The sequence below is a fragment of the Topomyia yanbarensis genome, chromosome 2 (assembly GCF_030247195.1).
Source record: "Topomyia yanbarensis strain Yona2022 chromosome 2, ASM3024719v1, whole genome shotgun sequence".
NCBI classification, from domain to species: domain Eukaryota; kingdom Metazoa; phylum Arthropoda; class Insecta; order Diptera; family Culicidae; genus Topomyia; species Topomyia yanbarensis.
The window spans coordinates 300,700,815-300,712,831 of NC_080671.1; the positions used below are offsets into that span (position 1 = coordinate 300,700,815).

The following is a 12,017-nucleotide window of genomic DNA, read 5'->3' on the forward strand; positions in this document are numbered from 1 at the left end:
AAATGAAAGTACATTTAAAATTACATGCGACAAAATATGTGCAATTCAGAATATAACGAAATGAAGATTGCTTAATTATTTGCATTTAAAAAAGATCGGAAAAAATTAGTTGCATAACCAAGGTGGTTCATTTTCAAAGATAGCACTGCCGGTGAATCACTGTATAAAAATTGGTGATAAGGGACGCGGACGAAAATAGCTGACCACCGCCAGTGCGATATTATGGCCAGGGCTGGAAACGTGACATTTTTTTTATGAACGCCATAAGCTTACAAACTTTCACGCTGCTGCTCGAGCAGGAAAGTCATAGACGAATTTCATGGTTGGTGTACGTATGAATGTCGTTCAAGGAATGTAATCTCTTTGGTGTGCGTGAATGCCGCCACACAGCAGTTTTGTTTCCCGCCACCAAGGCAGGAAGAAGTCATTTCGAATTTCATTTTAATGTGAAAGTTCGGGAAAAAACCAACGCGACTGTCACGCTCCAAGAGTACCTAAGCTGTTATGCATGTAAACGGACGAGAGAAAAGCAAAAACGTTCGTGCTGCTGAGCGTGCCTGTTACATGAGGGATTCTATGAGAAACCGGCCGACCGCAAAATATGACCATCGTAGATTCGAACGAAAATTTGCAGGTGTGTTCCGTGTATGAATCTCCATGATATTCTCTGGCAATTGGAATATTTTGATACAAGAGCAATTTTTCAAAAGGGCGTAAACGTTTCTACGTGTATAAATTTCAAATTTTTTTTGTTCGTTCACTGTATTTTATACAGCAAAACTATCTGAGAACGAGTTACAGGGTATAAATACTTCTATCCAAAAAAATATACACTGAAAAAAATGTTGTGTCATTTAAAAAAAAAAACAAAAATTTATGTTAAAAATTTAAATTGCGAAAAAACCCATTTTTTAAATTTTTCTATTTTGTCTACGAAAACCTAAAGAGAAAAGAAACATTTTGAATGTGATTGCATGATGGAGAACTTATCGGTAAAAAAGTTTTTCTAACAATAACTTCATACATGTTTTAAAATTTCATACTAATTGACATACAAAATTGTAATTTTATCATAGAATATAATTCTAAGAATCATTTAAAATCAAAATGTATTTAACAAAAATCTTCCAAAATCCGATAGTTTTCGAGATATTTGGAATTTTGCTCCATCAAAATTAATTAATTCCTGTAATTATACTCTTTTCAAAAGTTATTCGCGTTACCCCATCATAAAATGTCAAAAATCTAATGTTTATCGTTTTAAAGACGTAAAAGCAAATTTCTTAGTGTATTTGGAGCATGGAGAAGCTTTCAATAAAAAAAGTCTTCTTAACAACAACTTTTGACATATTTTTTTAATTCATACTATTTGCAGTCAAAAATACAATTTTCTTTTTGAATATGATTCTAAACGCCTTTTTAAATCGAAATGCTCATAACAAAAATTTTCTGAAATGTATTTCTCGAGATATTTTAATTTTTGTTTTAATAACACAATTATTTTGTTTTTTACGACCTTTTCATAAGTTATTCGCGATTCTCCATCAACAATAATAGGTTTTTCAAAAGGCCCATAAACTTTCCTACAACTTTTCCTTTGACATCAAGGCGATATTGTAAACCATTTGAAAGCTACATGAAAGTAACCAAAATATTATTTAACCATAGGGTCTGATGATTAAACTATATAGTTGAATCATATTTTGGTTGCTTTCATGTAACTTTCAAAAGATTTACAATATCGCCTTGATATGAAAGAAAAAGTTGCAGTAAAGTTTATGGGCCTTTTTAAAAACCTATTATTGTTGATGGAGAAACGCGAATAACTTATGAAAAGGTCGTAATAAAACAAAATAAATGTGTTGTTAAAACAAAAGTTAAAATATCTCGAGAAATACATTTCAGAAAATTTTTGTTATGAGCATTTCGATTTAAAATGGCGTATAGAACCATATTCAAAAACAAAATTGTCTTTTTGACTGCAAATAGTATAAATTATAAAAATATGTCAAAAGTTGTTGTTAGGAAAACTTTTTTATTGAAAGCTTCTCCATGATCCAAATACACTGAAAAAGTAATAAAATTACAGTTTTGTATGTGAATTAGTAGGAAATGTAAAAACATGTTTGAAGTTATTGTTAGAAAAACTTTTTTACCGATTTTTTCTCCATCATGCAATCACCTTCAAAATGTTTCCTTTCTTTTAGATTTTTGTTGACAAAATATAAAAATTTAAAAAAATGGGTTTTTTCGCAATTTAATTTTTTAACAGAAATTTTTATTTTGTTGAAAAATGACACATTTTTTTTCAGTATATATTTTTTTCGAACAGAAGTATTCATTCCCTGTAACTCGTTCTCAGATAGTTTTGCTGTATAAAATACGGTAATCGAACAAAAAAAATTGAAATTCATACACGTGGGAACGTTTACGCCCTTTTGAAAAGTTGCTCTTGAGTCAAAATAATCTTATTACCTGTGGAAAATGTTTAGTCTTCCATGCCGGTGAAATGTGTAAAGTTTCATCGGAATCTAAGATGGTCGGTCACGATTTTAAAGATTTTCGGACGGATCTTCGTGGAATTCATTACATGCTCGTGAAAGTTCGGTTATTCGGCTTGCTGCCGTAGTTGGGTTTCGTTCGCTAGCAGTTGCGAATGTATGTGAATAGCCCGTGTGTTTATTTTTCATCATCCGTTGCGTTGGAACTGTTGCAAATAAATTTCATAGCAGCGGTTTAAAATGTAGTGAACGAAATTCATGGCTTATATTTGCAAAATTGGAATGTGCGGCAGTCCTTTTTTCGCTTGCTATAGGAGAGGACTGCAAGCAAAATATTAGCGGTCACATATGGGATTTTCGATTGATTAACACCAGTGTAGTGGATTGCACTGGTTTTGCACTTTCTACCAGAAGTGTCAATAGAACATACCCAGTTTTCTGCACTTCTGCTAGAAAGTGAAAAAACGGTGCAGTTTCAGTGCACTCCACTACACCGGTGTCAATCAATCGAAAACTCCAATAGTATCGTTGAAGGGAAAGTTGTTGGCCATTGAAAATCTATAGTTTTGTATATTTACAATACGCTGATGCGTCAAAATGGAAATGCTTTCAACTTTTTGGTAATGAGTTTTATATTGAAGGGGAAATTGTTAACCGTTGAAAATCAATAGTTTTGACATTTACAATGCGCAGGGGGGTCCGCTGATGCGTGAAAATGGAAATATTTTCAACTTTTTAGTAATGAGTTTTATATTGAAGGGGGAAATGTTGGCCGTTGAAAATCAATAGTTAAGCAATAATAGTTAAATTATGCGCAACAACAAGCTTTTCCGCCTACACTGTTTACTGACTTGCAAATCGCAATTACGCGAAGAAAACGGATGAAAAAGGTTATTTGCAGAAGGTTTGGCAGAAATATGTTTTTCCCTGCATCGTAAAATATATTATGCTTATTGAGTTATTGAATCAATCTTACACGCAGAAAAAGGATTTGTAACTTCGATTAAGACGTGGATTAAGTTTGATGATTCTCCAGTTTTTTTTTTTCATTTCAATATAACGGTTGACGAGTTTCCACCATTTTGTGATTTATAATGGTAATACAGTGAAGACCCGTTTTTATCAGCCATTGGTGAATTTTAGGCTGATAAAACGGGGACATTGACAAAATCGAGAAATATAACTTTCTTTCTTTTTAATCAACCGATGCTCGTAAAATATTCTTCTTTTGTCCCTAGATACAGCCGCCTAACTCTTTTCGGATCTCTAAGATAACAAAAATATGGAAAGGATTTACTCGAAATCAACTTGGTTTATCTGCTAGAGCCCATCAAACTGCTATCAATTTATTTTTTTTCTTTTTTTCATTTTTCTTTTGATACGCAATTCTCACTTCGACATAGATCTTTCATGAGGGCCTAAATCAGTGATGCCGCAAGTACAGATTTATCTAGAAAGGTACAGATTTCTGAAGCATTTTGGCACAGATTCTGTACGGTATCCCTAATAAACATCTAATAATCCAAGAGCCTAACGACCTGTTCAGGGTATCATCCATACAATATGTGGAATCGTTGGACTATATGGGTTAAAGTTTGTGTATATTTTTTTTTATTCGGGTACAGATTACAGATTTTTTTTTAAATTACAGATGGGTACAGATTTTTTACATGACAGCAAGGTCAAATTATTTAACCCTGCGATGCATCCCAGTAAATAGTTGGGTTAGACAGCAGTGATGGCAAGAATCTGAAGTGGAGCTGGTACTGATTGAGCTTGAACTAAAGCTGACATTATAATGCAATATGCGAGAAACATGCTTCCAGCAAATCAAAGGGATGATGTCTAATAAAAGCTGAGCGAATCTTCTCGGAGTGCATACGTTTACTCTGACGTACTCCATTTGAATTCCTGCAAGCCGGTTTCTCGCATCTAATTGATATTTCCAACCCCATCTCAGCTTCTCGCCGCCACTCTGTTGGCCACCTTTGGTTGGCAAACAAAGTGGCAGTGAGAATTTGAGCTGGAGCTGATATTGACATTACCCAGTCAAACTCATCCGGAATTCTATTTGGTTTCCCACACTACTTTTACAGTGAACGGCAAGTTACGGCGCCGCCTTTTAGTTTACTGGGTTCTTGGAATTCCAGCTCAAATAAAACAACCGAGTCAGAATGTCTAGTTTGATTTCCCCAATGGAAAATTTTAACAACCTCGTTATTTGGGTACAGAATCCGGTTCTTTTTTCGATAGAAGGCTACAGATAGAAAAGCTTTTTCAACTCCCGGTACAGAGTTAATGGTGGCAACACTGGCCTAAATCGCTAATGTAAACAAACTGAGTTTTCGCTATTATGCGACTAAAATACTGCAAGGTAGCGGTAAAAATGATCGAAAACATTTCCTTTTGAGATTTCCACTTTGGAAATATGCCAAAATGTAATGGTGGATTATGAAAAAAGAATATTTTTGTTCGTTTAATTGTTTCTTATGTATTGGCACAAAATTATTAATGAAACAATTTATTTTCCTGATTAAAGGAGAAAAATAACGAAAATTTTGTCTTGCAATAAAATCATTCTGTAACCGGATTATGCTACTATCGCATAAAAAAGTTTCCATTATGTCACATTGGCGGTTGCCCGTGTGCATTGTAAATGTCCAAAAGTATTGATTTTTAACGGCCAACAAATTTTATTCATTTTCAACGGCCAACGAATTCCCCTTCAATATAAAACTCATTACTAAAAAGTTGAAAACATTTCCATTTTCACGCATTGGCTGACCCCCTGCGCATTGTAAATGTCAAAACTATTGATTTTCAACGGCCAACAATTTCCCCTTCAATCTAAAATTCATTACCAAAAAGTTGAAAATATTTCCATTTTGACGCATCAGCGGACTCCCCTGCGCATTGTAAATGTCAAAACTATTGATTTTCAACGGTCAACAATTTCCTCTTCAATATAAAACTAATTACTGAAAATTTGAAAACATTTCCATTTTGACGCATCGGCGGACCCCCCTGCGCATTGGAAATGTACAAAACTATTGATTTTCAAAAGCCAACGAATTCCCCTTCAATATAAAACTCATTACTAAAAAGTTGAAAACATTTCCATTTTCACGCATCGGCGGACCCCCCCGTGCGCATTGTAAATGTAAAAACTATTGATTTTCAACGGTCAACAATTTCCCCTTCAATATAAAACTCATTACCAAAAAGTTGAAGGCATTTCCATTTTGACGCATCAGCGCATTGTAAATATACAAAACTATCCAGCTTTTTACGTGCCATAATGGCGGTCTAAATTGTTTAGTTCGTAATACGTTTAATGGCCCTTTTTTGACAATAATCGTTTACGTCAACCGCCCAGTGAAATTAAGTCATCCTACGTTAGTCCAATACGCTGGATGTTTATTCAAGTTTATTCAATGAATGGCCGACATCTTCAACTGGGCGTTGCTGTCAAGCTGACGTAAACGATTATTGTCAAAAAAGGGTCATTAAACGTATTACGAACTGAACAATGGCACAAAAAAAGCTGGATAGATTTTCAATGGCCAACAACTTTCCCTTCAACGATACTATGTGACCGCTAATATTTTGCTTGCAGTCCTTTCCTATAGCAAGCGAAAAAAGGACTGCCGCACATTCCAATCTTGCTAATATAAGCCATGAATGTCGTTCACTACATTCATTTTGAACCGCTGCTATGAAATTTATTTGCAACAGTTCCAACGCAACGGATGATGAAATTTAAACACACGGGCCATTCACATACATTCGCAACTGCTAGCGAACGAAACCCAACTACGGCAGCAAGCCGAATAACCGAACTTTCACGAACATGTAACAGGCACAGCAGCACGACGTTTTTGCTTTTCTCTCGTCCGTTTACATGCATTACAGCTTAGGTACTCTTGGAGCGTGGCGGTCGCGTTGGTTTTTTCCCGAACTTTGCATAAAAATGTCATTTGAAATGACTTCTTCCAGCCTTGATTATGGCCCACGTTGCACACAAACAATATGAGGGCAAGTAAGCAAGTTTTATCCCGTTTGAAAAACAGGTATAATCGAGTTTTAAATGCTACTTTTTTGATATTCTTTATCGCCCTATCTGTAAGGTGCTACACACTCATTTCAAAACGCCACGTCGAAGAGTTATATTGCAGTTTAGCAGAAGTCGAATCATTTTGAAACAAACTGTTGAATGAAATTTTATAATTGGATGCAGATATGCATTAAATAAAAATTGATTTCGTGTGTTAGTTTACTTATGGCTATTAATATGAGTGAAGCTGTTTAATTTGACCACAATTTTTTATTTAGTTTAACAAGAGGAAAAGAAAAGAATATATAATCACAATTTTTACTCTTTTCTAGTTATATTTTCTCACAAAGAATACAATACCGTTGCATTTATTTATTTATTTCGTCAATCGATGTAGACTGGTATAGTTACAGTAATGTTTACATTTTTCTTATTTACTAAAATATATATACGTAATTTTATTATAAATAAAACAATTTCAGCTTTTACAGAATCATTTTCTTATGCGTTAGAATTTCTTTTATGTATAAAATATTGTGTGAGTTTTAATTTGGACATTGTAAAATCAATTGATTCGCAATAGCGGTTATAAACAGCCATCATTCGATTTATAGGGCCATATTTTGCATAATTTGTGCGATATGGAGTTATTGAGAATATGCTTCGGTTTCGTAGCTGTCGAGAAGGTGCATAAAAGTTCAATTTGGATAAAATTTCGACTGAATCAATACGATGCGAGACGATATTATTAATGAACGAAAGCATTGCAAATTCACGACGTTCCTTCAATGTTTGTATGTTGATAAGCATGCAGCGTGCTTCATAAGATGGCAGAGGAAATGCTATCCAACCTAGTTTACGAAGGGCAAATAATATGAATTGTTTTTGTACAGATTCTATTCGTTCTTCATGTGTGCTTGAAAAAGGGCACCAAACGATGCTGCAATATTCCAATATCGACCTAACATAAGCAATATATAATGTTTTGATTGTATACGGATCTACAAAATGATAACTAAAGCGTTTTATAAAACTGAGCATGTTGTTAGCTTTGTGAATAATTGTGTTATAATGATCAATAAAATTTAACTTGGAATCTAATATAACGCCTAAATCCCTAATTCTTTCACATTTTGCTACAGTCTGTCTTCCTAAGGTGTGGAAAACTAGAATTTCGTTTTGGAATGTATCAATATCCTCGGCATTTCTTATCTCCAAGTAAAGTTTCATGTCATCGGCATAGATTAGTACTTTCAGTTTTTTGAGAAGGAAGGAAATATCGTTCACATATAAAATAAACAATAGAGGTCCTAAATGAGAGCCTTGTGGAACTCCTGAGGTGACTTCAATTGGATTAGATTGCTTTCCTTTGAATTTGATTATTTGCTGGCGGTTGGATAGATATGATTCTAACCACGTACGCAGCTCAGGCTCAATTCCCATCTTTTTTAATTTATAAAGTAACATTGGGATGTCGATTCGATCAAATGCTTTACTAAAGTCTGTGTAAAGTGCTTCCACGTAGTTTCCATTGTCCATTGCAATCAGTGAATAGTTAATAAATTCTAGTAAATTTGTTGAGGTCGAACGACCTTTGAAGAAGCCATGTTGGAGGTTAGTAATTCTGTTTTTTATTTGAAGAAATATTTTTTCGTTAATGATTGATTCAAAAAGTTTCGGAATGCTGGAGATTATGGCTATTCCACGATAATTGCGAACGTCAGATTTTTTCCCAGATTTATATATAGGTACTAAGAAAGAACTCTTCCATGTTTTGGGAAACTCTCCAGATTGTAAAGACATATTAAAGAGCCAGAACAATGGAGTTGTAAGCTCGGTTGCTAGGTTTTTCATAAATAATGGTGGAATTCCATCAGGGCCAGCACCTTTTGATGAATCCAAATGGTTTAGAGCATTGAAAATGTCCTCCACTATGACATGACTGACACCAATATCCATAGGAAAATCTGGAAGAAAAGCAAAATAATCGCGATCGCGGTCTTGTTCAGAAAAAGTTGTATATATTTCTTGGAAGAATGTTGCAAATAGGTTGCAGATTTCTTTCGGGCTATTATGTACGTTGTCATCCAAGTGCATTGTTGATGGGAAATTGTCTGATTTTAATTTAGTTTTGACGTAGTTAAAAAAATTCTTTGGACTGGATTTAATCTGCTGTTCAGTTTTGGAGTTGTAATCCGCAAGTGCAGAATCTATGGCAATATTTAGTTTATCGCAAATGTCGAGATATTGTTCCAAGTGCTCGTTATTTTGATTTTTCTTGTATAGCTTGTGGGCTTTTTGTTTCCTATTTTTCAGATTTTTAATTTGCCTATTGTACCAAATAGGATGCTTCGAGCTACCGTGTCGTCTTTTCTTCTTAATGGGCACCTCTTCATGAATAATTTCGAAAATTATTTTGTAAAATACGTCCAGGGCGGTTTCAATATTCGCTTCATTCCTAAGAGTATTTTGCCAGTCGACATTACCTACTTTCCGTCTGATATTGTCATAATTAGCTTTATGGTATTCAAAGACTTCCTCAAAGTCATAGACGTTGGGTTCTTGATTTTTATGGATGAACAAAGAAAATTCAATAGCAGTATGAAAAGCTTCATTTTTCCACAAAGGAGCCAAAGATTCAGATACACAGAAATCATCCTGAGTGTTTGTAAATAAAAGGTCAAGATAGCAATTCTGTTGATTTTTTACATGATTTATTTGATTTAATCCTATGCTAGCAGTTTTGTCAAAGATGAAATTCAATGTTTCGTTTTCTCCTACGACTGGGATTAGAATATTTTCATTTTCAGAATCCGGAATAAAATCGGCATTGCGCTGGTTAAAGTCTCCGTAAATGTGAACTTTGACCTCGACCGGAAGTTCAAATAAAATTTGTTCAGCAATTTTGAAAAAGGCTTCATACGATGATATATTAGCATGCTCTGGTGGGAAATATACAGAAGCAAAAACATGTATTTCACCTGAAATGTTCGCTTTAACCCACACATGTTCAAATTCTTTAAACTTCACTGTGGGAAGAATTTCAGAATTAAATTGAGCCGAAACGCCTATAAGAACTCCTCCACCAGACTTCTTTTGAGATTCTAAAAGATTCCGGTCGTCTCTGAATACGTTAAAGCCACTACCAAAAATTTCCTCACTTTTAATGCTATCGTTCCAACTTGTTTCAGTGCCTAAAATAACAGAATAAGAGGAGCTCAATACATTACTATAGATTTTGCTCATTTTAGATGCGCTCTGCATACGATTAAAATTTTGACAATATATCAAAATTTCTGAAAGCGTTTCTGATAAAGTTAATGGCAATTTGTCATACTTAGAAATATCATGCAAAACTATTGATCCGTTTTCATCCGTAACCGGTTCGTCATGGTCTGCCCCTGAAGAGTGCGTTAGGTTGGACGAAAACACGAATGCTCACAGGAACAAGCTGAACAGCGCTGAGAAAAGGAATTCGTCTGGACGGGGGTTACAAACCTATCTGGTGCGGAAGTTGAGTTAAATTGATGTACAACCGGGTATGGATTCAGTGTTTCACCACGTTGAAACCTGATACCACGCTGATTTTCAAACGGAGGCCTAGAGAATTGCACCCTTGCCGCCGCAAGTAGATCCTTATCCCGGGGAAGAGAGTTCCCAGCTGTTGGACGACCGCCTTGCGTATTGTTGTTGTTGTTGCGATTATTGCTGCTATTGTTGTTGCGATTGTTGTTACGATTATTGTTGCTATTGTTGTTGCTATTGTTGTTGTCATTGAGGTTATAGTTATAATAACTGCTTCTGGATATCTGATGTTTATTTGTCTCATTAGTATTACGGCTACGTTGGTGTCTGTTTTTATTGCGATCATTTATTACCCGATGCAACTGCTTTTTATTAGCTTTTCTTCGTGCCATCGCCCTATCTTTCATCTTTTGCTGTTGAATTCTACGCTGATTACGTGTGTCGTACTCCGTCCAGTCAGAGCGCCACACTTTCTTCGAACCCAAAAAGCGCCACCCTTCAGTGGCTTCGGCAGTGGAACGGTGACCTGAGTCACCCGATTTTGTTGATTGGGCATTTAATTCGTCCATCAAGCTGGGGCCCGCTGGTGGCAAACAAGCATCGCGTATACTGCTATCCAAAGTGTTAATTGAGCCGGCAAGAGATTGTACTTCTTTGAGAATGTCGCTGCCAACTGAATTTGTTATAATTTTCACTTCGTCTAAAACTTCACGTGTAGGACGCGATTCACTCAGGTAGTGTTCATTACAATGAGCTGCCATATCTATGGTAAGGGTGCTCAAGTTCTGAACTTCGCTGCAGATTTTTTTCAATTCTCTGGTCAAATCGGCAGTGAGATCATTTACATACTCTTCAATGTGTTTTTTTGTGGATCCCATAGATATGTTGAATAGTGATGTGATATGGTTTTTCAGCGTGACCAGCTCATCGGCCTTATTAAAAGAATTACTGTCAATGGCCTGCGATAGTGCCGATACAGCATTTGCCACTTGCGACGATGTGTTTATGTTCACATTCGCCACTGATTCTTTAAGCTGCAGCTCAACATTTTCGAATAAGTCAACAATTGAATTGAATTTTTTTATGTCGGCTGCTATTTGTAAGTTGCAGTCCGTTTGCGTAGTTATAGATTCAAATAATTTTTCCTGTTGGTACAGCACTTTTCGTGTGTCTATGCCTACCTTTAGATTATGCTGGCAATCTGCACACAGGGGAATCATGAAGTGCGAGATAAATTCTTCTTGATTTCGCTGGACTCCTACACAAGCTGCATGATAATATTTTCTGCAGAATTCACACTGCCACAAGAAACGATCATCGCTGATATTACAGGATGTCACACTGCAGCTCATTATGATAACCGTTGCTTAATAGGATTGAACACACGCGCGACGGTAGAAAGATAAATAAATAACAATTAACTGCGGACCGTAAAAACACGTCTATACTCAAAGGCGTTCGATTAACATTGTAAGCAAGTGAAATTTTACTTACATTTTTACTGCTTTCGAAAGAGTCCAAACTATGATTAAATAAAAGATTGTTAATAAAGCCAAGCCATACAACCTAAGGGTAATTGTTTACTTTAGCTACTTTTCTCCCTGTAAGTGAAAAACATGTTTTTCTTTCGTGAATATGCTAGATTAGTGTTGTAGATTCATAAAAATGAAGCGGAAAGCGAAAATTTTTAATAATTCATTAATTAGCTTTAAAGTAAGTTGTACCTAATAACTTTGTTCATAGGGTTATTGTGCTCCCGAAAGTAAGGTTTTTGGCGAAGCTAGTTTAATGCGGCTATGCCGCATAGCCGTAGTCCTCGTACTCGTCATCGGAAACGTAAGCGAACCTGTGATCCACTCGTTTGCCCGGTATACTCAAACATAGGGGCTATCCCTAGTTTAAGTCCGACTGAGCGGTAGCGAAGTCGGACAGCATGA

The 12,017-nt window shown here is 35.5% G+C and overlaps 1 protein-coding gene across 1 annotated transcript; it reads right to left on the reverse strand.

The window, feature by feature from the left end:
• Positions 1-10,053: 10,053 nt before the first annotated feature.
• LOC131680487 (bromodomain-containing protein DDB_G0270170-like) lies at positions 10,054-11,432 on the reverse strand. The gene is made up of 3 exons (XM_058961197.1): positions 10,434-11,432; positions 10,126-10,364; positions 10,054-10,057 (listed from the first exon to the last, which is right to left on the reverse strand). Exons 1-3 carry the CDS (start codon positions 11,430-11,432, stop codon positions 10,054-10,056), a joined length of 1,242 nt encoding a protein of 413 aa, XP_058817180.1.
• Positions 11,433-12,017: the final 585 nt, after the last annotated feature.